The sequence below is a fragment of the Simochromis diagramma genome, unplaced genomic scaffold, assembly GCF_900408965.1.
Source record: "Simochromis diagramma unplaced genomic scaffold, fSimDia1.1 OVJJ01000105.1, whole genome shotgun sequence".
NCBI lineage: Eukaryota > Metazoa > Chordata > Actinopteri > Cichliformes > Cichlidae > Simochromis > Simochromis diagramma.
The window spans coordinates 576,989-604,828 of record NW_024386771.1 but is presented as its reverse complement, the minus strand read 5'-3'; the positions used below and the strand labels follow the sequence as shown (position 1 = coordinate 604,828).

Here is a 27,840-nt window from a genome sequence, read left to right as displayed (position 1 = left end):
CCTCTTAATGATAAGACCAGTTAAGAGCAAAGTCAACATGATGCATTTTTACAGCTGGTTCCAAGCCAGTTAAAGAAAATGTACATCCAACACATGCAATACCACAACTACCTGGATTTACAGGTACAAAGTACATACATTATAGTATATTATATTAACTGCAGCTAATGCTTTCCATGTGGCATTACATAGTTAATGTAATGATGAAATGTATCTTCTGTGTTGAGCACAGGGGGCGTGTCCAAGTGAAGCCTGTGTTGAGGCCCAAAGAGACCCATAGACCAAAGACAAATGAGGCCTTGTTTCTTTGAAATGATATCACTGCCTCATTATGTGATTTGAGCTGTTGAAAAGACAAAGATCTAGATCGGAGGTGATTTTAGGAACTTCACAAGCGTGCATGGCCGTTGGAGGCACATTATGGAGCTACCAAAAAGGCAAAAAACATCAGTAGTTTGGAAAATTTTGACGTGCTGACGCCCGGTTATAATGGGCGGCAGCATAAGTCTTAAATCAGTCTGATAGAGCTTTGTTAGTTAGGAGTGTGTATGTGACATTGGACCTCATATGAGTGCTCTGCAATTGATACATCGTTATGTTTAAATGTCACTCACACTGCGCAAAGTCACGTCGGAGTAACATCTTTTAAAAGTTCATTTTGGACTTACAATTTTGGTCCACTAAAGGTTTATTTTGTAACACCGGTCAACGTCTTTTTGTGCATGTGTATTGATTTTGGCATCACTGTTTGTTGAATAGGCATGAAGCCAAATCAAAACTCTCAAAAAGCCATTTATACAGATTCCAAAAGGCTTCAGTTTGTTATAGGAGTCAACATGCCGCATGGAATTTGGTCCAGGACTTACATACGTGCGTTGCATTAGGTGATTTTTGCTTCGTTGCTGAAGCTCGTAAGGGTCAAAATATTTCAGAAAATTTTGGATGAGATTATGGTCGTGACAGACGGCGAGCCAACCACTTTGCAGAAATTCACCACAAAAAAGATACACACATCAGTCTGCAGCACTGACAATCATCTGCACTTCTTTACATTCCTCTGTTAGTCACTGCTGGATGAAGCTTTCCTCTCCTCTCCACCTCACAGTAACATGGCCCAGTCAGAGCGTCTCTACACTGCTGCTTCAACCTCAATGGATCACCAGGACACAGCTCATCCTCTCTCAGCACACACACCATCCTGTTTACCATGACCTCCACCTGCAGAGAGAAGGAAGAGCAGAGGATATAAACAAGTGTTTAAGTTCATGAAAAGGTTTTTCACTCCTAGTCTTAGTTTGGACTTTCATTCATTAGAATAACCTCGGTCTGTCCACTCTGAGCTCTTTAGGAAACCCCAAAAACAACCCCAACAATCCAGATGTAATGGTTCCTGCTATTCACTGAAGGAATTCCGTCCAAACAACTGGTCTAACTAAATTCTTCCTCACCTACAGATTGTGTTCTTCACTGCTTTAAACTTGGAAATGAATGCAGTCATTGGTCTGCATGCTGCTTTTTTCAGAGAGCTGATTGGCTGTTGACAGTGTTTGATCAGAGCATGTGAGCCGTTACTATAAAGTGACCACAGAGGTAGGAAGGTCAGGCAGAAACAGGAAGTGTTTGTGTCCAATCCTGAAGCTTGTCACCATTCTCCTCTCACAGCTTCACTGAGAAGCTGCAGCTTTACAGGAAACACTGGATCTTTGTTTCATGCTGACTGTGTTTAGTACAATACTGCAGAAGCACCACAAACTCAATCCAACACTCTACTGACCACAGCACCTCCAGTCTGCAGTCTGGACTCTCCTTAAGCTCACACAGCTGCTTCACATCTGGTTCCTGCAGGTTGCAGTTTCCACTCATGTCCAGCTCTCTCAGATGGGAAGGGTTGGACTTCAGCGCTGCTACCAGATAATCACAGCTGATCTCTGACAAACCACAGTCCTTCAATCTGTATAAAGAATGAAAAATGTACGTTTATTAGACAATGTGCGTTCTTGGAATGATTCAATGTTTCATAATCTGTTCAGAGCTGAAGAACGCTCAGAATGTAGAAGCTTAGAAAATGGAAATTGCAAACAGCTGAAGCCAACAGGAAGCAGCTTCAAATAAACACATCATGAGAAAAAACTCGTAATTTTTCACATTCAAGTTGTGCATTTATCATAAAAACTTAAAAAAAAAGAAGTGTTTTTTTTTATTCAAGGATTCACATAGCTTCGCTTTTAAAAGTTGTAAAGTTGGCTGAGAGTCCTCAGGAAGCGCATCAAGGCAGACAGGGAGAGGCTTTACAGAGTAGTCAAGACACCACAGAAGATCATTGGCTCTTCTCTCTCCTCCCTGTTGGACATCTATTCCTCCCACTTCCTCAGCAGAGCTATAAACATCATCTAGGATAGCTCCCAACCTGGTTCTGACCTGTTCAACCTGGCTACAGATGCATGAGCACATAGACAGATTCAAAAATAGTTTCTTCCCAAAAGCCACAACCACTCTGAACTCTCACATGCACTCCATTAACAGACTACACAACACCCCCACCACCACGGTGCAATACCTAATTTTATTCTATTATTTATTCTATGCTAAATTGTTGTGTGCCATGACTTTTGACCTGCTTAAGAAAGTAAACTTCGGAATATTCATTGTTGTGTCTGATACTTAGAACTGTGAGGAAGAACAGTACCCAGTTAATCTGAATTAGGAAAGCTCGGTAGCCCAGTTGGGACCTTGTGGAGGGCCGCGAGCCATACGTTGAGTATCACTGCTTGGAATGTGAACATTCTTCTGCTACAGTCAATGGACTAACCCAAAGAAGTAGAAAGCCGAACAGAAGATCCTCATTGTGAATCAATATAATATCAGCCTTATGTCTGCAGTCAGCAAAACTTTTACGTCATATTCATCTCAGAACAACTAAAACATGGTGACTGACCTCAGAGTTCCAAGTCCACATCCTAGACTCTCCAGAAAACCACACAGCTTCTTCACTCCTGAATCCTGCATGTTGTTGTTACTCAGGTCCAGCTCTCTCAGATAGGAGGGGTTGGACTTCAGCGATGCTGCCAGATAATCACAGCTGATCTCTGACAAACCACAGCGCCACAATCTGTATAAAGAATTAAAGCTATACGTTTATTAGACAAGTGTGTGCTTGAAATCGTTCAGTGTTTCATAATCTATTCAGAGCTGAGAAGGTTCAGAATGTAGAAGTTTAGGAAATGGAAACTCCAAAGAGCTGAAGCCAACATGAAGTCGGTTCAAATAGGAAACTCTGCAGAATTTTCAGACTAACTACATGCCCTGATGCAGCCAGTTTTATTTTGGAGATCTTAATCTCTGTTCTGTGACTAAGTCCTTGAATCATTTCTTCCAGTTTGTTCAACATGACAAACTAAGTATTGGATGTGTTGTGGCTCTGTTAGTGGAGCTTTTAAATGTGATGGCCCTCTGGATCTATCAGATCACAGTACTGAAGAGAGCTCAAACTGAGCACACGGGAAAAATGAGGATTACTTTGAAAACAGGAACAATTTTCCCCAGTGACTAGTAAAGCACTCAAACATGTTCTCAGTCAGAAGAAGCTTTCTTGTTATGAGGGAGATAAGAAAAAGACTGAGACATATAAACTTGTTCAAAGAGAAATAAAGTAAGCAGCGGAGGAGCTGATTAAAGGACACTCGAGGCTGGCTTGGAAAGGCATGAAGTCCATGATGGGGATGCAGAACAAGGACAAAAGATGAATGTGATGGTGGCAGATGTGTGGTGAGTGTGAGAGGGGAACCAGACGCTGGCTTGGATGTGAGCGAGCTTTATTTACACTCTGGTGGCACAAACAGAAACACAGCAAGTAAAACAAAACCTAAAAGGTGACCTAAACTTGGAATGACTAACAAAACTAACCTGAACGGAAGCCTCCGGTAGAAAGCGCAGGGAAGAAACACAGACGAACTAGTGACAAACATGAGAGAACACACACTATAAATACACTGATGGGAACGAGGAAATGACACACAGGAGGGAGGCACAGCTGATTCTGATTGACAAGATGAGACAGAGGAAACGCAAAGTGAACACCTTGACATAAGACACAGACTTTCACAATAAAACAGGAAACTCAAAACATACGTGAAGACGCAGACTCAGAGACGCGGGCTTTACACAGAGACCTGACCACACTAGAAAGGATACACAGGCAAGGAAGACACAGAACAGAGGGAGCACAGAATTTACACTCGGAAATCAAATAACAAAACCTAAAAATCTGAACTCAGGAAGTACCACAAAACTAGGGAGCTAGAAACACTAGGAAAGAAACCAAAACACAATAGTCACAATCCATGATGAAATCAAAAGTAAAAGTACAAAAAACAAAAACACTGGGTCACCGACCCAGGACCATAACACCTAGGAATTTCAAAGAAAGAAAAAAGAAGGTTTTAGGTTGGGAAAATGATCTCTGTCCACTTTTGTCCACTCATTCATTCATGTAAGCTATCGAATGCAGCTTTGATCTTCACAGTTTGGTTTATGAAAGTCATTCTAACCCTGAATATCAGAGTGTTACTCCTTTCCTTTTCCCATGATTCATGCTGGCAGTGTTGGAGATTTGGATGTTGGACTGTGTTTTGTATGATGTGTGTATGTTTTATGTTGGACTGCTGTTTGTAAAGCAAATGGCCATTTTGGTTTTTATTTCAGTGTCAGTGCCATTCCACCAAATATTAAGGTGGAATGGAGAGTAGTAGAGTTTTACAGCTGATTATCCAGTGGAAGATTTTTCTTCTTCTTTTAAGGGTTGTAATGTGAACATTTTTCTGCTATAGTCAATGGACTAAACCAGAGAAGTCTTTACCATGAAGATCCTCAGTGTGAATCAGTATAATATCAGCCTTATGTCTGCAGTTCAGTGTCAGCACAACTTTCACATCATATTCATCTCACCACAACTAAAACATGGAGACTGACCTCAGAGTTTCAAGTCCACATCCTGGACTCTCCAGAAAACCACAAAGCTGTTCCACTCCTGAATCTTGCAGGCTGTTGTTACTCAGGTCCAGCTCTCTCAGATGGGAGGGGTTGGACTTCAGTGCTGCTGCCAGATAATCACAGCTGATATGTGACAAACCACAACTCCCTAATCTGTATAAAGAATGAAGGCTGTAAGTTAATTAGAAAAAGTGCTTGGAATCATTCAGTGCTTCATAATTCAGTTTATTCAATCATATTAAGTGCCAAATCACAAAAACAGTCAGCTTAAAACACTTTATATTGTAAGGTAGACCCTAAAATAATACATAAACAGAAAAACAGTCGTATGACCCCCTATGAGCAAGTACTTTGATGCCAGCAAGAAGGAAAAACTCCCTTTTAACAGCTAGAAATCTCCAGCAGAACCAGGCTCAGAGAGGGGCGGCCATCTACCGTGACCAGCTGGTGTAAAAGAAGGAAGACAGGACAAAAGACATGTGGTGGAAGAGAGCCACAGAAATAATAACAAGTATGATTCCCTGCAGAGAGGTCTATTAACAAATTGTGAGAGAGAAAGGTGACTGAAGACGAAACAGCGCATCATGGGAATCTCCCAGCAGCCCACACCTACTGCAACATAACTAAGGGAAGATTCAGTGTCACCTGATCCAACCCTAACTTAAATGCTTTTGCAAAGTGCCTAATCTTAAAAGTAGATATAATGTCCATCTCCTGTATCAAACTGGAAGCTGATTCAATAGATGAGAGCTCTGAAAACTGGAGGCTCTACCTCCCATTCTACTTTTACTCTAGGAAAAATAAGTAATAATAAGTGATTCGTTTATGCTATGATTCAGCACAGGAGGGAGGGGGTGACTAGCTAAAATGTGCTGTTAGCATGTTAGCAGAGAAAGCAGCTATTGTCTTGATGTGAGCTTCTACTCAGGGTTTTTTCTTCCAGTTCAGGGCAGAAATGTTTTTCTTAAGAAACTGTGTTGGTTTTTTCCCCACAATTTTAATTATAAGGTAGATATATTTCTACTAATGGAATTAGTTTGCTAACAGCAACAGGGATGAGTCAGTGAGTCAGTTGGGCTTGTCAATCATGATTCACGAGTCAGTAAAGTGATTCTCGAGCAGTGAACGATTCGTTCATGATTTGTGCATCACTATGTCACTCTGAGACAGGATATTTTGAATTTCAGAGATATTGTGCAAATGGAAGAAAGCAGTCTTACATATGTGTTTAATATGTGCATTGAAGGACATATCCTGTATAAAGATGACTCCAAGGTTCCTCACAATGTTACTAGAACACAGTTACTTAAAACACAGCCCTGAGGCACTCCAGTGCTGAGTGAGATGGAGGGGGAGACTTGTTTTCCCACCCTCACTGATTGGGGTCTGTCTGTGAGGAAGTTGAGGATCCACTGACACAGTGATGAGCTGAGTCCTAGATCCGTCAACTTGGTGAAAAGCTTAGAGGGAATTATTGTGTTGAATGCTGAACTGTAGTCCACGAACAGCATCCTAACATATTTCCCTATGCCAGTGTCCAGGTGACTCAGGGATGTGTGGAGCAGGTGAGATATGGCATCGTCTGTGGAACGATTAGTCTGGTAAGCAAACTGAAGTGAGTCGATGGTGGCAGGAAGTGAAGAAGTGATGTGATCTCTCATCAGTCTTTCAAAACACTTCATTACAATTGAAGTCAGTGCTACTGGACGGTAGTCATTGTGGCAAGCGGGCTGTTGTTTCTTTGGAACAGGGACAATGATGGACTGTTTGAAGCACGTGGGAACCACTGCTTGGGCCAGGGAGAGGTTGAAGATCTCCGTGAACACCGGTGCTAGCTGATCAGCGCAGGCTCTAAGGACCCGGCCAGGGATTGCATCAGGTCCTGCTGCCTTCCTGGTGTTCACCCTCCTGAAGGTGTTCCTCACGGCATGCTCTGTGATGATGAATGCATTTTCTTCACTGGTGCACTCCGAGCGCGTGCAGCCGTTTGTAGTTTTAATTGCTGCGGCGTCGAAGCGAGCGTAAAACGTGTTCAGCTCATCAGCCAGTGAAGCGTCGGCATTCATCATTGAAGAAGCTGGTTGTTTATAGTCCGTTATTGTCCGCAGTCCTTTCCACAGGCTCCTAGAGTTGCACTGTCGTAGCTGTGACTCTAGTTTTTACCCGTAGCTCCGCTTTGCCTTTCTGACTGCACTGCACACGTTGTAAGACTCAGCCTTGTATAGGTCCATATTACCGGAGATGAGCCCTTCATTGTAGGCAGCGGTGCATGATCTCAGAGCGTCGCGGATGTTTTTATCCACCCACGGCTTCTGGATGGGAAAAGTTCTGATGATAGATCTGTCTGGTGGTTTCCCGATAAATCCCATAACCGCTTCTGTAAACATGTTGATGTCATCAGAGCTGCGCCGAAACATGTCCCAGTCTGCGTCATCCAGTGCGTCCTGCAGCGCGGTCACTGATTGGTCCGTCCAGCGAGCGACCTCCCTCCTGATTGGTGGTTGCTGCTTTAGCCTTTGTTTGTAAGCAGGCATGAGGAAGATGGCGGCATGGTCAGATTTTCCAAATGCTGGCAGGGGCTGAGCCTTGTAACAGTTCTTGAATGGGGTGCAGTGGTCTAATGTCCTAGTGCCCCGGGTGGGGCAGTTGATGTGCTGGTGAAGGTTGTGAAATGTCCGTTTGAGATTTAGTCTGTTAAAATCTCCCATAACAATGAGTGCGGCATCTTGTTGAAGTGTTTGTTGATGTGTGAGAACCTCATGCAGCTCACATAAGGCAGTGTCCGAGTCCGCGTGAGGCGGAATGTAAACAGTGCAGGCAATGACCGCAGTGAACTCCCGAGGGAGATAGACAGGGCGACATTTAACGATCAAAAGTTCCAGATTGGGCAAGCAAGAGCGTGTGAGTGGGGAGATGTTTGTGCTGTCGCACCATCTGTTGTTCACCATCAAACACACTCCACCACCTCTTTTCTTCCCCGACTCCATTGTCCTGTCCATGTGGTAAACAGAAAAGAACCCCGCCGGCTGCACAGCGTGGTCTGGTATTGCAGGGTTCAGCCAAGTCTCGGTGAAGCAGAGGAGGTTGCAGTCCCGAATGTCTCTCTGGAACTTAATTCTGGCTCTGAGGTCATCAAGCTTGTTCTCGATGGATTGAACATTGGCTAGCAGGATACTGGGCATGGGTGCGCGGTGTGCGTGAGCCCGTAGCCTGTTCCTGATGCCGGCTCGTTTCCCTTGAGGCCGTCGCTTAGGGTTGCGTCCTTTGTTCTCTCTCAGGATCTCCATGGTGAAATGTTTGTGTATTGTAGACCAATAGAAACCAGGGTGTCTCTACCGTAGCGAATTTGTGTGTTTTGCATGATGCCCATGCAAAATTATGGCAGATATAGCAAAAAGTGACGAAAAAAGAAAAAAAGTGAAAAAGTTGGGGCAGAGCATCCAGCACGGTAGCCGACCTTACCTGCGCCATCTTAAAGGACTTTAATCGGCAAGATAATCCTGGTGTTTAAAGTCAGCCATATTTGGATATCTAAAGTCAGAATATGATCCAGTCACATCTATATCAACACATATTAAAACATGGTTGAGTTTATGCTGCATGAGATTATTGCTGATCCTCAGAAATCCCCTGGCTCACCTCCACACGGATTTCCAGTTTCTTTACTGTAAATGCAACATGTACAACAGGTCCTGAGAAACATTAGCAGCATGACAGCTGAGTCTCAGCTTCTTCTCATTCTTCATCATTAATCACACTTTGTTTTCATTTATTTCCTCCTCACATTTACTTTTGAACACTATTACAGTTCAGTCACAGATTCACTCAAACACATGAAACAGCTGATAAGAATGTAGTCTGGACACAGTGTGACTTTGAACAATCTTCACACCAGCTTCGCAATCAGGGTTTTTGTTCGCTCATCTCCAGACTTCGTCTTTCCCTTCACTTTCCTTCTTGGACCTGTTTGACTCACAGCAGTATTTCCCCATTGATCCAGAGACCCCAAATTTTCATGTCATCTTTAACCTGGATGTTAATTTCAGCAGTACTGAGATCAGGGCCGATCCACACTCACTCTGTGCTGCTAATTTGGCCCTGATGGAATATATCTGAGGTATTACTGCTGTCAGTGATCTCTATGTCCACAGTCTGTGTCACATCTGGAGACTCATTACACAAGTTGATCCATAATTCAGTCTATAATATAGGAATTTAAATCATGTTTACTACTTTTTTCCTATCTTAAGGGAAGGCAAGGCAAGGTAAGGCAATTTTATTTGTATAGCACACTTTCAGCACAAGGCAATTCAAGGTGCTTTACATGATTAAAATAAAACACAAAAGATAAAACAAAACACTATAAAAGTAAAATACAAGAAAACATTTACAAGAAAGCATTTGCAAATAGAAAGCCATAATAGGATCAGTTACTCATAAGCAAGTCTAAATAAGTAAGTTTTAATTTTAGACTTAAAAGAGTTCAGTGTCTCTGCAGCTTTGCATTCTCCTGATAGTGTATTCCAGATGTGAGGAGCATAGAAACTAAAAGCTGCTTCTCCATGTTTAGTTCTGGTTCTAGGGACGGTTGATAGAGGAGAGCTGGAGGACCTAACTGATCTGGATGGTTTGTACCATGATAGCAGAATCCTAATGCACTCTGGTGCTAACCCATTCAAGGATTTATAAACTAATAAAAGCACTTTAAAGTCTATTCTCTGAGCTACAGGGAGCCAGTGTAATGACTTTAAAACTAGAGTAATGTGCTCTATTTTCTTGGTTCTAGTGAGAACACGAGCAGCAGCGTTCTGAATCAGCTGCGGTTGTCTAATTGATTTTTTGGGTAAAACTGTGTTACAGTAATCAAGGCGGCTAGAGATAAATGCATGCGTGAGTTTTTCTAGGTCTCCTTGTGTCATAAGTCCTTTAATCCTAGAAATGTTCCTCAGGTGATAGAAGGCTGACTTTGTTATAACTTTTATGTGACCCTGGAGGTTCAGGTCTGAGTCCATTATTACACCTAAATTTCTGGCCTGGTCGGTAGTTTCTAGTTGGACCAGTTTGAGCTGATTACTGCTATTTAATCGATCTTTTTTGGGTCCAAAGATAAGTACTTGAGTTTTGTTATTGTTCAGTTGAAGGAAATTATGAGACATCCAGTAATTAATTTGCTCAATGCATTTATTAAGAGTTTGGATAGGTTCAACATCACCTGGTGACATTGAGATATAAAGTTAAGTATTGTCTGCATAATTGTGCATAATATTATTGGTGGTTATAATCTGGCTTAACGGGAGCATGTAAATGCTAAATAAGAGGGGCCCTAGGATGGAACCCTGGGGGACCCCGCATGTGATTTCTATATTTTGTGATGTAAATTGGCTAATTGACACATAGAAGTTCCTGTTCTTAAGGTAGGACTTGAACCAGTCGAGTGCTGTACCAGAGAGTCCGGCCCAGCTCTCTAGATGTTCCAGTAATATATCATGATCAACGGTGTCAAACACTGCACTAAGGTCCAGTAGTACCAATACTGTGGATTTCCCACGGTCAGTACTTATACGGATGTCATTAAACACTTTGACAAGGGCTGTCTCGGTGCTGTGGTGCCTATGAAAACCAGATTGATAAATATCAAAGCGGTTGTTCATTGTGAGAAAGCTGTTTAACGGCTGGAAAACAGCTTTTTCAATAATTTTACCAATAAATGGAACTTTAGAGATTGGTCTGTAGTTTTGCATTAATGTGCTGTCTAGCTTCTTTTTCTTTAATATTGGTTTGATAACTGCTGTTTTTAAGGCTTTGGGAAAGACACCTGATAGGAATGATGCGTTAACTATTTGGATCAGATCCTCCCTGATGGCTGGGAGGACCTTTTTAAGAAAACCTGTCGGTAATATATCCAAGCAGCAGGTGGCAGATTCTCAAAAATTTTATCGAGGCTTGATTGATTTATTGTTTGAAAGTGAGTCATTTTTTCTGCACAAGTGCTAATTGGGCTACAATGTAGCTTGCCATCACCAGTGTGTGAATGGGTGGATGACTGGTTGTGTAAAGCGCTTTGGGGTCCTTAGGGACTAGAAAAGCGCTATACAAATTCAGGCCATTTACCATTTATTGGGGTTGAAACTAATGTGCCAATTGACCTTCTGATTTTCAAGATCTTTTCAATAAAGAAGCTGGCAAATTCATTGCAGACCCTGGTGGAGCTTAGTTCAGGGGCTATTGCCACTGGAGGAGTAGTTCATCTCTCCACTGTAGCAAATAATGTCCTAGCATTATTGTTGTTTCTATGAATAATCTCAGAGAAAAATGACTCCCTTGCATCCTTCAGAGCTAGTTGATACTTATTCAGTCTCTCTTTATATATCTCGCAGTGAACCTGGAGTCGAGTTTTCCGCCATTTTCTCTCAGCACGCCGGCACTCTCTTTTTTCATTACATACCAGTGGATCACTTCTCCACGGAGACTTCTTTTTTACTAGAGACAGTTTTAACCTTGAATGGTACAATCTTATCCATCATGTCTAAGATTTTGGATAGAAAATCATCTGTCAGTTTGTTTACTGAATGTGTGTTGGTGGATGTTGGTGATTTAAATAAGGTGGAAGTGTACATCAGTTTAAAATATTCAGCTGAGTTTTCTTTAAGGAAGCGTTTTTTAAGCACACAAGTCCATAGTGAAAGGAGTCTCACAGAACCCCATCCTTCAAACCTCGATTACAAACTGAGGTTAAAGGTCGATCATGTCATCCAAACACAGTTTCTACCAGTCAGCTGGCAGCCATCAGGGCCTGGAGATTGATCATGTTTTTTTGATGATGCTGTGATCAGAATCAGAATCAGAATCAGAAAGGGTTTTATTGCCAAATGTTGAGCAGGTTTACAACATTAGGAAATTGCTGCGGTGCTTCAGTGCAAACATACTGTTATAAATTACACTTAAATAGACATGAAAATAAAAATAAGAATAAGAATTAAAAGTGCTAATAAGAATTAAAGGTGCTAAGTAGATAGATATATACATGATATATACATGATATATACATGAGTGCAGGTGGTGATTAGTGCCAAACATGGAATGATGCAGTGAACACAGAGTAAGGTCATGTGTTAGTGGTGGGGACAGTCATACGGTTATTGTTCATGTGTCCGACAGCAGAGGGGAAGAAACTGTTCTTATGGCGAGAGGTTCTGGTGCGAATGGACCGGAGCCTCCTGCCTGAGGGGAGCAGGTCAAACAGACTGTATCCAGGGTGAGAAGGGTCAGCTGAGATCCGAGCTGCACGCCCCAGTGTCCTGGAGGTGTACAGGTCCTGCAGAGATGGGAGACTGCAGCCAATCACCTTCTCAGCAGAGCGCACAACACGCTGCAGTCTCTGTTTGTCCCTAATAGTGGCTCCAGCGTACCACACGGTGATGGAGGAGGTGAGGATGGACTCGATGATTGCAGTGTAGAATTGCATCATCGTCCGTGTTGGCAGGTTGAATTTCTTCAGCTGCCTCAGGAAGTACATCCTCTGCTGGGCTTTCTTTATGATGGAGGTGATGGTGGGCTCCCACTTCAGGTTCTGGGTGATGGTGGTACCCAGGAAGCGGAATGAGTCCACAGAGGTGATGGGGGTGTCAGTCAGGATGATGGGGGGGAGTGGAGCTGTGTGCTTCCTGAAGTCCACAATAATCTCCACTGTCTTCTGGGCATTCAGCACCAGGTTGTTGTGGCTGCACCAGGACACCAGACGTTCAACCTCCCTCCTGTAGGCAGACTCATCCCCGTCCGAGATGAGTCCAATAACGGTGGTGTCATCTGCAAACTTTATTAGCTTGACAGACTGGTGGGTGGAGGTGCAGCAGTTAGTGTACAGGGAGAAGAGCAGAGGAGAAAGAACACAGCCCTGAGGGGAGCCGGTGCTGATGGTCCGGGAGTCCGAGACATTCTTTCCCAGCCTCACATGCTGCTTCCTGTCCATCAGGAAGTCAGTGATCCACCGGCAGATGGGATCAGGCACATTCATCTGGGAAAGCTTGCCTCGGAGATGGTCTGGAAGGATGGTGTTGAAGGCAGAGCTGAAGTCCACAAACAGGATCCTGGCGTAGGTCCCTGGGGAGTCCAGATGCTGCAGGATGAAGTGTAGGGCCATGTTGATGGCGTCATCTACAGACCTGTTGGCTCTGTATGCAAACTGCAGGGGGTCTAGGAGGGGGGCCGTGAGGGTCTTGAGATAGGAGAGAACCAGGCGCTCAAATGACTTCATGACCACAGATGTCAGAGCCACAGGTCTGAAGTCATTTAGTCCAGTGATCCTAGGTTTCTTGGGGACAGGGATTATGGTAGAGGACTTGAAGCAGGCAGGCACATGACATGCCTGCAGTGAGGAGTTGATGACCTCATCTCTCCTGGTTGGAGCTCAAAGGGATCAATGATTTGTAAAAGGAGCTGTTGGTGTTGACATCTCAGGGCAGACTGCTGAACATGAGTGAGCAGCTCTCTGATGGAACCTTTAATGCACGACACTAAATTACTGCCACACCACCTCTGATTGGTGGAGCCAACATTCGCACTGACATAACTTCCTGTGAGTTTCACTCAATAATAATTCTTAACAGACTCTGATTTACTTTGTAGGTTTTTTTCTTCCTGTGTTCTTCAGCTCTTTGTATTTGTTAACGTCCTCGTTATACTTTGTGTTTAATTGATTTCATTCACCACGTTTGAATTTAAACTCTTTTAGTTGCTTTTAACCGATTCCCACACTTCACCTTCTAATTTCACCCAAACTCTTAAGCATAGCATGTTTTTAATGTCACTGTTAAAGTTATTCAGCAGATTCAGGTTATTAAGACATGCAATCAGTGGCGGTCCTAGCCTGCTTGGCGCCCTGGGTGAACACTCCCTCTGACTCCCATGACTAATTAATATTGTGCTGAACTTTTCTTGTCCATCTTCCATTGGTTTTAATTTTGCACTCCAGTATGAACACCCATCCCCCAACTCAAAGAGCACCACAACATAACCTAAAAGACCTACTCCTTAGTGCACAGATTCCTTTGTCTAGGGTTTATTTCTGGGATTTCGCACAACCCAGGATTCAAATCATGAATCGATCATCAAATCATGAATGAAATGTGCTCTATTTTGGAAGCAGCAGGGCTCCCCTCCCCTTTAGATGGGTTGTTTGTGAGACTTTAAATCACCAAACTGTAAATTATAAATTTTTAATTGTTATTGATCCCTTTACCCCGAGTCCTAAAGTGTGTATTTATTTTCTTACTCTTCTTATATTTATTGTTTGTTTACTTGCACTGCTGTAACTGGAGCCTCGTCCTCTTGTCTCTCTATATACTGGACTGTCTGTAGCGGAGATGACAATAAAGTTTACTTTGACTTCAGCAGCAAGCCCTCTCCTCCCTGTGCCGCAAGCAGCAGGCGCACCTCGCAAACGGAGGGCGCCCTTACTCCCAGCAAATGAGTGATCAAAAAGTGTTCGGTGCCTATGCCTTTCCCACTATGCGCTGGCATGATGTCGGGGCAGCATAAGCACAAGCAACTTTTTTTTTTTGCTGATGCAAATGGAAGAAAGCAGTCTTACATAAATGTGTTTAATATGTGCATTGAAGGACATATCCTGTTTAAAGATGACTCCAGGTTCCTCACAGTGTTACTAAGGGCCAAGGTAATGCCATCCAGACTAAGAATCTGGTTAGATACCATATTTCTAAGATTTTCAGGGTAGAGTACAATAACCTCAGTTTTGTACTTGGATGGAGCCTTACTTAGGCTGTGAGCCCTCTTTTATGCAGATTGAAGTGTGCCAGACCATGCAGACGATTGGGTGCCTGAAGATCCCATGACACTCCAAGAGGAAATCACTGGCTGATTGTGTGCACCTGTGGGTATAAAAGGCTGAAGATCCTTCGCAGTATGGGGACAGGTCTAATGATTAAATTGTATGCTGTAGGAGTAAAAGGATGGATGTTTAATTGGATATGGGATTTTTTTTATGCGGCAGAACTATTCAAGTTAAGATAGGGTCACATTTGTCAGAACCATACAAAACAGAAAATGGAACCCTGCAGGGTAGTGTAATAAGTCCAACATTGTTTTTGGTTATGTTTAATGATATTTTTGAAAAAGCTGTCTGATAGTTATGGTAAATCATTTTCTGCTGATGACTGAGCAGTTTGGGTAAGGGGGAGGAATGGTGACCATCTCGTTAAGAAGCTTCAAGAGGGGATAGATAAGGTGGAAAAGTGGGGAATGGAGTGCGGTTTTAGTTTTCTCAATCAAAAATCTAAAGCAGTGTTTTATACAAATAGGAAAATAGGGAAAAAGTTGTTCTTGTATGGGGAAGGGTTAGAAAGGGTGGAGAGCTTTTGTTTTTGATGGGAGAGGCGTGAGTTGATGGGGGAGGCATGAGTTTCTCAAAATGGGCTCATTGAGTCAGCACGGATAAGATCTTGGAGAGGCTATGGCTGCTGTGAATACTCAGAATAAGATCTCTGACTGCAGACTGGATACATCTCGGAAGGACTAGCTCGGAATAACCTCTCTGGGTGCAAATTGGATGACATCTCGGGGAGGCACACTGCCGTGAGTTCTCAGAAATCGGCTCCTTGAGCACAAGAAATGGCAACATCATAGAACGCAAGTATGGCGAAGCTCGCGGCTCTCCAACGGGAGATTGAAAGACCAGTGTTGGACTGTAGAACTGCTTTGAAATTCATATGAGCTGTTCGCACTAAAGTAAAAAGCACCATCACTTCATGCGGATACCCCTTTGGCGCCAGCAGCAAAGCTGGAGCAGAACAAAACACCCTGATAACGACTGTTTAGTCTGTTCCTTCCCATTCCATGCAAGGCCACCAGGGTTGGCTGGAAGACTGTTTACTTAGCCTGGCGGGGCGAAGGACACTGTCTCAGCTGAACTCTGGACACACACACACACACTTACACTGATATGCACACACTGATCCCCCTCCCTTTCCAAATGCCTTCGATGCTTGTGCCCTACCGGGGAAGATGGCAGTCGACTGGACCAGTGCAGACATGCTGCAGGACCGGATGCGTTGTCTACACCGGCTCTCTCTTACCCTTTACACGCCCCTGTTGCTTGTCTTGTGTTTCTATGGTGTATTGATAGTCATGTGCTTTTTGTGCTGAGGTGTTTTTTCTGTTATCAAACTGTTCTCCCACTAGGAGCTCAGCCTGAGTGGAGTTTTTTTTCTCCACCTCTTACCTCATGTTATGTATTTTCGTTGTTTTTTTTTTCCTATCAGCCTACCTTTCTGACATGTCTCCCCAATGTGATGTTTGTGTAAAGTTGGTCAGAAGGTTCCTTTGTAAGTGCGCATGCGCCATTAGCGTGCTGCCTGCTGTAACTCTAATTTCCTTCGGGATTAATAAAGTATTCTGATTCTGATTTTTTGGGAGTAGTTTTTGATAGGAAGTTAACTTGGAAAACTCACATAGAGCACATTGTGGAGAAATGTAAATAGGTTCTTAATATCATGAGGTGTCTAGCAGGGTTGACATGGGGCACCAGTTTTGAAGCACTCAAAAGTATCTATGTCACATTAATTAGATAAATAGGGGCAGCGGCTAAAACTTGGTTAAAGAAACTGGATGCTATCCAAACTCGTGCACTGAGGATTTGTTTAGGGGGCGGTTAAAACACTGCCAGTATGTACTCTTCAGGTGGAAGCTGGAGAAATGTGTCTGCATATTAGAAGGCAGCAGTTGATGGCTAATTATTGGGTGAATTTGAAAGGTCACAACAACAATCATCCTGTTAAGAAGGTGTTGGAAAATTGTTGGGAGAGAGGTAAAGAATTTAAAAATAGCTTTGGATGGGTTGGGGATGAGAGGGCAAGAGCAGTTAAGGTATATGAATAGGAATTTAGCCAGACAGTGTTGTGGCCTTTAAGGGGGATAATAAAACTAGAGGGAGACAATTGTATAGGGTACAAAATACAGCAGAAGTTAAAAGAAATAAAGGAATGAACAGGTGGGAGGAAATTGTTATGTGTAGAATAAGTACAGGGCATTGTTACCTGAATGGCACTCTTTTTAGGATGGGGAAACATTTAATGGGGATACGTAATTGGTGTGGTGTTATGGAAACAATTGAGCATGTATTTATTAACTGCAGAAGGTGTGGTAACCACAGGAGAATGATATGGGTATGGGGGGGGAGTCACGTTTGAAAAGGTGGTTGACTGGCTAAGTAACACCAGAGGGTGGCAGTAATGCATCTTCGATGGATGCAAGCTGCTGTTAAACTGGAGGAAGAAGAAGCAGCACTATTGGGACTGCTGCTCAGAAGTGAACATGCAGTGTCCTCCTCTTCTGCCTTGCTTTTGAACTTTGTTTGCTAAACCTGTTTGCAGTTTTGCATTTTGTCTGTTAAACTCGGTATACTGTTGAACTTGGTTTTAGTAGAGCTTTGTGATGCCGGTCTGCCTTAGTTAACCCTTAGCTTTTAATCTTGACTTTTTTTTCCCTTTTGTTAATTGTTTGCCCAGTGGTCTGCTGAACAACCCTGTCGGGTTTCTGTTTAAAGTTTGCAATAAAACCTTTAACTTTACTCAGTTTTCCTGTGGGTCTTGTTTATGTTACTCTCCTCCTGTCGCCTAGCAGAGGGGGTCGTAACAATTCGGTAAATAACATACCAGCTAGAGGTAGTGGACTGTGATCACACAATTACCCTGAGACATGCTGAACCATCTGCTTAAGGTTAACCTGCTGATGTTGAACAACCTTGGAATCCAATGATAACTTTATTTATTTCACAGAGCAGTGGTGGCAGCTTCCTCAACACACTGAGGTGGAAAGAAGGAAACCCAACTCCCGGACAAATTTTGATTGCACATTAATTAGCTCCTTATCTCCAATCTATAATGATCAACACAAACTTCAGCAGAGACAAGTCCCAGTTTAACATTACTATTGCCCAGCATGCCATGCAGCAGTGTCAGTTTGCAAATGTGCAATGATTCCTGCTCCAATCTCTTTCACTTTCACAGATTGCTGTGTGTCGTGACCTTTGACCTGCTAAAGAAAGTCCACTGTGGATTATTCATTGTTGTGTCTGATACCTAGAACTGTGAGGAAGAACGGTACACAGTTAATCAGGGTCCCCTCATTCTGAATTAGGAAAGCTCAGCAGGCCAGTTGGTGCCCTGTGGAGGGCCGCGGCCATGCATTGAGTATAAGTGCTTGAAATGTGAACATTTTTCTGCTATAGTCAATGGACTAACTCAGAAAAGAAGAAAACCGACTTTACCATGAAGCTCCTCAGTGTAGATCAATATAATATCAGTCTTATGTCTGCAGTTTAGTGTAAGCACAACTTTCACATCATATTCATCTCACCACAACTAAAACATGGTGACTGACCTCAGAGTTTCAAGTCCACATCCTGGACTCTCCAGAAAACCACACAGCTGCTTCACTCTTGAATCCTGCAGCTTGTTGTTCAACCTCAGGTCCAGCTCTCTCAGATGGGAGGGGTTGGACTTTAGTGCTGCTGCCAGATAATCACAGCTGATCTCTGATAGACCACAGCTCACCAATCTGTGTAAAGAATTAAAGTTTTAAGTTTATTAGACAAAGTCTGTGCTTGAAATCATTCAGTGTTTCATTATCAGTCCAGAGCTGAAGAACGTTCAAAATGTTATAGTTTAGACAATGGAAACTCCAAACAGCCAACAGGAAGCAGCTTGAAAATAACACAAGAGAAAATAATTTTTCATATTAAACTTGTACATTTCTAACAGGAGTATTTTAAAGACAGTGTCACTGATGATCAACTTCTCTTCACTACAAGTTTGAGTAATAGATGCACGATAGACTGGACCATGTATGCATGCTTTCCAGCAAACTTTTATTATTACAGTTGCTGCTACATACAAATGGCTGCAGCTTTGCAGCTCGCAAACGCACACTAAAAGCAACAACAACAACACTCAGGACTCAGTACAGCCTTTAAATACTGGTGTGGGGTGATTGCTTATACCGCTTAGGTATACTGGCTCATTTGACAAATTTCTGCTTGCAAAGACACTTTGAAACTCTAATCGGTATGTTTCCTGTAATACTAGAAGGGATCAAACTCTAGAGCAGGGGTCCCCAATCCCAGTCCACGAGGGCCGGTGTCCCTGTAGGTTTTAGATCTCACCCTGGGTCATCACACCTGAATCACATGATTAGTTCATTACCAGGCCTCTGGAGAATTTCAAGACATGTTGAGAAGGTAATTTATCCATTTAAATCAGCTGTGATGGATCAAGGACACCTAAAACCTGCAGGGACACCGGCCCTCGTGGACTGGGATTGGGGACCCCTGCTCTAGACCTTTGTTCATTTGGTCAGTGAAGGATGCTTTTCCACCTGAAGAAAGACCAGCACCTTATTCAAGGCAGGGACATCAGCACTTCCATGGGAGAGCAACACTGCACAAACAGACACAGCACCGCCACTGAAGTACAAGGACAAAGAAAAGGCGAGGGAGAAGACTCTGGTGGTGTAGATGGACCCTTTAGGGGCTCCAAGACTGAGGAAGAAACCTCCATGCTAAGGATGCTGCAGTGATCTGGGGAACTCGGTCCATTCTGAGGCTGCACCATGACTTACAGACTTCAGCCAAATGAACATCTCGTGATCCAACAGTGCACGAGCTGCGAGCAATCAGCTGTTTAATCCTATACACAAATTCTTTCATCAGCTGTAATGTGAATGTACTGATTGTCAAAAAATCTCCCTATCACCACTCCACTGTCAGCCTTTAAATAAACCCTGCTCAAGTCTGTGACTTCTTTTTGAAGTCGAAAGGAAAGACTGTTGTTCAGTCGTTTGGAAAGACTTTAAGCACTCAAAATTCTTCACATATATCTTCAGACATTTCCCGAACAATTATGAACTAAAGAATTCAATCAAAGATCTGAAATATAAATAAAGATAAGAGCTGCAATTAGTGAAATCACCCTAGAGTTTCCAGTCGACAGTTTGGATTCTCCAGTCCAGCACACAGAAGCTTCACTGCTGAATCCTGCAGGGTGTTTCCGCTCATGTCCAGCTCTGTTAGATGGGAAGGGCTGGACAGAGATGGGGAAATAACTTCACAGTGAGTTTCTGAGAATTCCAAACTAGTCTGTCTTTGATTATAGAAAATAAAATGTGTTATTATAAAAGAAGAAAATCTGCATCATAAACACAGTATGAATGTATATGAAGACAAAAAGAGTGACATCATAATCTGATGAACATCTACTCTTCGCGTCTGTGCTTCAGCTTCTTACTGTGTTTGACAAGACACAATGATTCATTCTCTCTCAGACCTGCAGACTTTTAATAACTATCTTTGTTTAGTTTTAATCTGCAGATGAAGGAGGGAAGATGGCATCACATTAAGGGTTCCATAATGTCCACACTCTGTCAGTGAGATCTGATCTAGACTATTATCCAGATTTATAAAATAAGTCTCCATGAGCACTTGTTTATCCACATTGTTCTCAGATGTAATAATTAAGTTTGCCTATGTAATATCATATATTTATTTGTATAGCACATTTAAAGACCAAAGTCTACAAAAGTGCTTACCAGTAAAACCACAATATAAAAATATATATATAAATTACAGACATAAACTAATTAGTAAATGCAGAGCTGGATGAAAATCACCCTAATTTGTCACGTCTGGCGTGGCAGATGTGTGGAGTAGTAGTTAGGACCCAAGATGCGGCAGCTCTGGTGCAAGTGAGTTTATTTAACAGCAGTGGACAAAACAGGGATGATGCGGGTGAAACATGAAACTAAGAAAACCTAAACTGGAAAAACTAACCAGAAACCAAAATGCAGGGAGGTACAGGGAAAGACAGACGGAGAGACGCAGACGAACCAGCCACGAGGACGGGTGAACACACACTATAAATACACACACCAGTAATCAGGGGATGGGAAACAGGAGGGAAACACACCTAGGAGACATAACAGCTGATGAGGCAGGGGAAATGTAAACAGAACACACTGACATAAGACAGAGACCTTCAAAGTAAAACAGGAAACACATACACGTAATGACACAGACTCAGAGACCTACTACACTAAGGGGATACACCAAACAGAGGGAACACAACTAAACCCTGGGAAACCCAAAACAACAGTCATAAAAAACTATCAAAAGTGAAAGTACAGAGGTAAGTGACGGGAAAAGGTAAGCGACCCATGTTGTAGGTGACGTCAGACGCCGGAGATTTGGCAAAAAAAAAAAAAAAAAAAAAAGAGAATGGTAGCGTAGAATTTAAGCTTCCGTATTGCCAAATAAACTAATCAATTGTCATATAACTAACAACATCTGTCCTAGGGCTGTGCGATATGACCAAAATCTCATATCCCGATATAAGACATTTATCGTCCTGACAACGATATAAATCATAAAAATGTAACATTTTCTGTAAATTCTGTGAATCTCGGGCAACTCACCTTGCGTGAAGTGTTTCCAGCTGAGTGTCCTTTACCTGGAGTCGAGTGTTTTATCCGATGCATGAAACTATACATTTTTAGACATAAGTTGTAACGGCCACCATTTTCTTTCAAAGTTTGAGTCTAAGGTTTATTTTTTAGCACCTGACGGCTCTTTTTTGCTTCTCATCCATAAACACTGCATACTCTTTCCCGTGATTCAATTTATTTTGAAAAGTCTCAACAGGATCTTGAGCTTTATTGTGAAAGGTTTACGTGGAAAACAAACAAGCGGACAGCGGAGCCATGCGATGGTTTTACCGTCATTGCTGCTAACGACAACACGTAAAAACAGGTGCTTGTCCGTCCATAGTGTGGTTATATAAAATATAAGAGAAAGAGAGAACTTTAAGAAATTAATATAGCCACTACAGTGACCATCAAAACGATGAAAAAAATATTGCTGTAAACAGTTTATTTTACGACACCATGAAACAAACGATAGCGTGATAGGAAACGATAGACGTTTTTATATCGTCATCCGGTATATTTCGTTATATCGAACAGCCCTAATCTGTCCTATCATCTCTAACACCCTGGGGGACAACGGGGAGAGTTTAGACCAGGGGTAGGCAACCTTTCTGATGGCGAGTGCCATTTAAAATTTCCTCAGAGGTCAGTGTGCCATGTGATTGCATTAGCAATAAATTTAATAACGCTCTATATTAACAGTTACACACTATATAGAACCACTTTATAGAATCATATTTGTTCGCAGATGTTGGCAGCTCTCAGCGAATAGTTATCAGCTATTTTGAAACAAAAAAAAAAGACACTTTTTTATCCATAACAGAAAATGGACTGTACAACAAAAAATACAAATGCTATTTATGGTCTACTCACAAGAATGATAAGAAAATAAACTAAGCCAATATGGCATGTCTGTTAATACAGAGACACACATGTTAATATGATCTCTGGTCTCCCACTCAGACACACAGGTCTCCGAGTGTCCAGCATTCAGACGGCTACCTGAGGACACTCATGTGAGAGAAAATCTGTTCACACAGATATGTAGAGCCAAGTACTGTCAATGAGGCCTCTGCAATGTTCTGAACACAGTTAAACTTGTCAGGTAGTGACGTCCAGCAGGTGAAAATGCAAGCTCCATGAACACGCACAGCTGTGGATTCCAGCTGCTTCGATGTTGCAACTGGCAACACTGGCATTAACTCAGCACGTTAATGTGAGACAAATCTAGCTGCTCATTAAAGATTTCTGGTTTGATCAGAAAATAAAACATTGGTCCATACACCTGAAAGTCCCAAAAATGCATTGTGTCTCGAGTCTACGGATGTATCCGTGTATTTCCGTGGTGCTGATGCTGTGCTGAGCAGAAAGCTCCTGAAGCTTTTGAAGTGTCAGAATGTGGAAAGCTAATAACGTCCCTCTTACCAGTAGGCTAAGTTATTTTTAGCCAATTACAAGTTGAATTTGGTAGTTGGGGTTGCTAGCTAAGATACCGTCATTAAGAAGCAGCACAACTAATGTGTCTATGCGAGCTGATTTGTGATGTGCACCGCTGGTGTGGCCATTTATTTTTTGATGCACCTTCTCAGATTAATTCACTGCATGTCGTGCCCAGGGCTGGACTGGGACAAAAAAACAGCACGGGCATTTTGACTAAAGACCGGCCCACCAGATATTAAAGCCATAAAGCCTTTGAATGAAAACAAATGCTGTTGTGACAGTGATGTACAGTCTTGTTGGTATATGTATGATTTCTATACATTTTACATCAGATAAAAACTTTGGTTGTAAGCTTCCAGACATTTTAAATTAAAATAAGAAAGTATTTCTTTGTGCCCCCCTCTCCCTGTTAATGCCCTACATGCCCCCCTGGCAAAACTTTGCTAGACCCGCCCCTGCACAGTTACCAGCTGTCAGCTACTTAAAAAATGCTCTTGGTGTTATTTGTCTCTCAGAAACAGTTCATAACTTCCCTTCAACTCATTCATGTCACCTAAGAGGTAAACCTGTTTCTCCATCACTGTTCAGCTGATGATTCAGTAAGGACATCTCCCGGTTTCATCTTCATGTTTCCCTCTCACCAGATATACAAACTGACATCATGACCAGCACTTTTTACAGCTGTGGCTCCAGCAAACATCAGCTGATACTAGAAATTAATATTAAATAAATTCTAACAACAGCTGATCAAGCTTAAAACTTGCTGCTGTTGTTTAGTGCGACATCTGCTGGTTTCCTCTTTCTGGCTCGAAGTAGGCGATAAACAAACAAGAGAGAAAAGCCAATCAGCTGATCATTGATCAGTTTCATGATTAAAGCAACAGGGGAGAGAATGAGAGAAGAAGAGGCAGCTGTGCAGCAAAGACGCAGAATAACTCCAGCTTTGTGTCTTTTTCATTCTAGCTGAAGTCCGGGACAAACTGTGTCCCCTCTCAGCTCAACACAAAACGCATAATAATTTCTCTGAATTCGGGAGGATTCCGTCTTATTACGGGACGGTTGGCAACTCTACTAGCTAACCTTATGAATTAAATAAAGTTCAACATCAGTAACATAAAAGCACCCACCCAGCTGCATAGAAACTCCATCATGCTAGCTAGCATGCGAGTTATTGTAACTGACTGTAAAAAGTCAGCACAACGAAAATAAACGACACCTAAACGTGGTTTATATCTGACCCAGATAGACTGCAGGTCATAACTTGTTACCTGAAGTTCAGTTCACCTGACGCTCGGACCGGCGGCTGCCTCGGGTCTCTCCTCATCCTGCCTCCGATCTCCCTCATCCACCTGCTGGCCTCCACCACTTGTTAATTTTACTGAATCTGTGGAAGCTCCGCGATGCCACCACCAAACAACTGAGTTATTTTTACAAAACGGCCAAATAAATCATTGGGCCACCGAGCAAATGCCCAGTATGCCCGATGGCCAGTCCAGCTATGGCCGTGCCATCAGGGTTAACTGATGGCACGGCCAACTGTGGCATGCGTGCCTAGGGTTGCCGGCCCCTGGTCTAAAAGGTAACTTTGAAGCAAAATCCTGATATTGGTTGAATTTCCCATCTCATCAGTAAACCCGGCTTCATCCATTGTGTTAAAGTAGCTTCTCAAAAAGAATGTGTAAGCTCATAATGCTGAAGCACCACCAGATTTTAAAACTGACCAATTCAGAGCCTTATCTATAAATGCAGATTTTATTTTTGCTCTGTTATCAAAGTTTAACTCAAGCTGCTTTTTTGCTTCAACATAAGCTTCTGTGGACTCATGTGCATGCACCTTCTCACTAAAATCCTCAGTGGACTGTGGTAAATGGTTCTAAATAATAAAGCCCTGGAATCCAGACTCTGCTGATTCTGAACTGCTTGGGAGATTTTACTGGCTTAGACTATAGGCTTTACTAATATTACTGGGTGAACTTTGTGCATCCTCTTTCAGCCAATTCTGTGACGATCCAATCATCCAAGTCCAACCATCCAGTCTTCCAAGATCCCCCAACTTCCACGGTGACATCCAATTCAAATGATTTTTTAAATTAAATGTCATGGCCTTTTAAGTTCCAAAAACGAAAATGGTCCAAGGAAAGGTTGTGGGTGGAAATGGATGGATTGTTTCAGAACTCACTTCTGAATTAAATCTTTGAAAAATATATGGTGTTTATTTTTTATCTTAAACATAAACAAAAATTAACCTAATCTGATTCCAAAACCTCAAAAAGTGATAAAAAAAACCAAAAACATTCTAAACCTTCCTATTGCCCCCTTGACCTTTGACAAACAAATAATAGTAATAAAAACCCCCAAACAAACAAACAAACAAAAAAATTCCACCACACCTCACAGCGTGCTCTGTAGGTGTGGTCCTTAATAAGTGGGATTGTCCAAATTTAACCAAACTAATCACAACTTTTCCAAAAGTAAATTTGATTAAAGATTTACATAGCAAAGCTAGGGAAATATATTCCTACAGTTTTAAAGAAAAAACTTACTATGTTACTTTTGGTAATATAATATACAGTTGCACTGAATTTAATTTATTGATTTCCATGAACACCACCGTTTGCTCAGTGTTGTCCTGATGGAGGTTTCATTAACAGCATCCAGTATGATCCAGGCTTTAGCTTCTTAGAAATTACCCTGGGTCTCTTTGTGACCTCTCAGACTGTTTAACAGATCAAACACAAAGACATGAGAATCAGAGACCGAGCAGCTCTGTTCTTTAAAGACAAACATGGAACCCGCTCAGTACAGACTTTCCCCACAGATATGAGCATCAAAGCAGTTTTTTTTCCTATGAGTAAGAGTCCTCTTACATTAGATTACAGCTTTTTACAGGAAAACTGGACAAAATTGATTTTTGTCATAAATTCATTTTCATTTCTTCTCAGCACACAAACCCAGTCAAAATCAACCACACTCAACAGTAATTATTATTACTGTTAACTCGGTGAGTTCAGTTCTCTGACCTCGTTGGTGTAGCTTCACCGGACTCTGCTCTGTTCTCCTCTTCCTCCATCATCATCCTCTTGTGGATGTCAGTCTAAAAGGTAAACCACAAACAATCGGTGAGGTCATATTGATGCAAATCTCAGTCCCACATCAGCTCTGCTGAATAATCTATGTTCCTATGACATCAGGAATCAAACGCTGTCATGAACACACCTCCATGTTTCTGTCATGTTTCTCTGACAGACTGAATTCAAACAGTTTGAGGAAAAAAGGATGAACTTAAAGCAGGCTGTCACTTTATTGGATATTAGGAGAACATATTTAATCATAAAATCATTAAATCATAAAGGCAGCTAGAGCTAAACAGCAGAATGAGATAACAGTCTTTATACACCATATCTACTATTTTATGTACTTTGCTGTTATATGTATGTATATGCAATACTATTGCATTGTATGACACACTTTTCTGATTTTTATTTGCTTAACATTTTGAAACCCATGTATCACTTTCATACCACTTCATTTATGTGCTACTTTATGGTGGTTGACAGGAAATCTCAACAAAATCATTTAAGTTTGTGGTTGCAAGGAGACAAAATGTGTAAAAGTTCAAAGGGGTATGAATACTTTTGTCAAGGCACTGTGTATTCAATCTGTCACGGTCCCTGTGTCTGCTCGGTCAGCCCTGTGAGGCTGCATGTGTTTTTGATTTGGTTTCTCTATCTCCTCCCTGCTCGCAACACTCTACCTAGGTGGAGCTCATCGCAGGCTCCCATTTTTGGTCGTGGCACCTGCAAGTAATAACTCATCTGTGAGTCATCATCCTGTCTGTAATCTTCTCTGGACTATTGTGTAACACGCGTCAGTGTAATCCTGGCCTTTGCAATATTTTGAGTTCTCTTTATGCTTTTCTCAGTATTAAATACCTTGTCTTTGTATATAGGCTCCCAGGCCCTTAGACAGTTTCCCAGAATCTGTAGAGTTTAGCAGCTTAAGTGTAGTACATAACACACTAGCAGTTGTGAAAATAAAGAACTGTTTCTTGTGATTTGCAGTCTGCGCTTGAGTCTGCCCTGCTCCGCCTAGACAAAAATAATTTCAGTACAGTGGTGCACAGTTCTTTCTTCCACCTTTTTAATTCATTCTAATAAAAACATTAGCTCTTTTTTGTTGACAGAATTTTTCTTCTACATTTTTTTTGTCAAAGTGCTCAAAAATCTATATTTTCTTTTAATAGCCTCCCCCTTGTGTCTTTAAGAGCTCTGCAGGTGTGATATTAATTACAGTGACAGTAAAGGAGGTAAAGGCGATAAAAACAATGCAGCTGAGCTGTGATGTCATCATGTACGCTGTGTCTCTGTGGACTCTGTGTGAACTATTGATGGAACTCACAGAGTACAAACTACAAGTACACAAACACGAACGTAGCTCAGAATGGCTGACAAACTCGCCCTCTTTGGTCCAGCTGTGAGTCCGTTACCGTGAACTATGGAGCGGCAGATTTGTGCTGTTTGTGCTGGAACTCAGCTGCACACAGCTGATGTTAGCCAGGAAAACATTACACACTGACTTTAAAGAGAGAGAGACCGGAAATAAAAAAAGACACACAGTTTGTTGTGTGAAGAAATCAAACATGAGCTGAACAAACAGTAAAGTTCCTAAAGACAAACTGTTAAAGGAGGAAACAAAGCAAACTTACAGTTTCTTTTCACAGAGACACGCAAACAACAAGATCCACTCCACACCTGGACACCAAACATGAAAATTCAGGTGAGCTGCTTCCTGGAAGGAGGTGGGACTACACCTGAAGCAAGACAGGTGGGAGAGGCTGAGCAGAGCAGTACTCAGCTTCATTTCAAAAAACATCTTTAAAGTTGGTGAACAACAGATTTTTATGCCTGAAAGCTTCCCTCCCAT

The 27,840-nt window shown here is 42.1% G+C and overlaps 1 protein-coding gene across 1 annotated transcript; it reads right to left on the bottom strand.

Annotated features, from left to right (window-relative positions):
* Window positions 1-62: 62 nt before the first annotated feature.
* On the bottom strand, window positions 63-27,764 carry LOC120738244 (ribonuclease inhibitor-like). The gene is made up of 5 exons (XM_040039443.1): window positions 27,623-27,764; window positions 25,938-26,011; window positions 19,971-20,081; window positions 1,783-1,951; window positions 63-1,218 (listed from the first exon to the last, which is right to left on the bottom strand). Exons 2-5 carry the CDS (start codon window positions 25,991-25,993, stop codon window positions 1,048-1,050), a joined length of 507 nt encoding a protein of 168 aa, XP_039895377.1. The 5' UTR covers window positions 25,994-26,011; window positions 27,623-27,764; the 3' UTR covers window positions 63-1,047.
* Window positions 27,765-27,840: the final 76 nt, after the last annotated feature.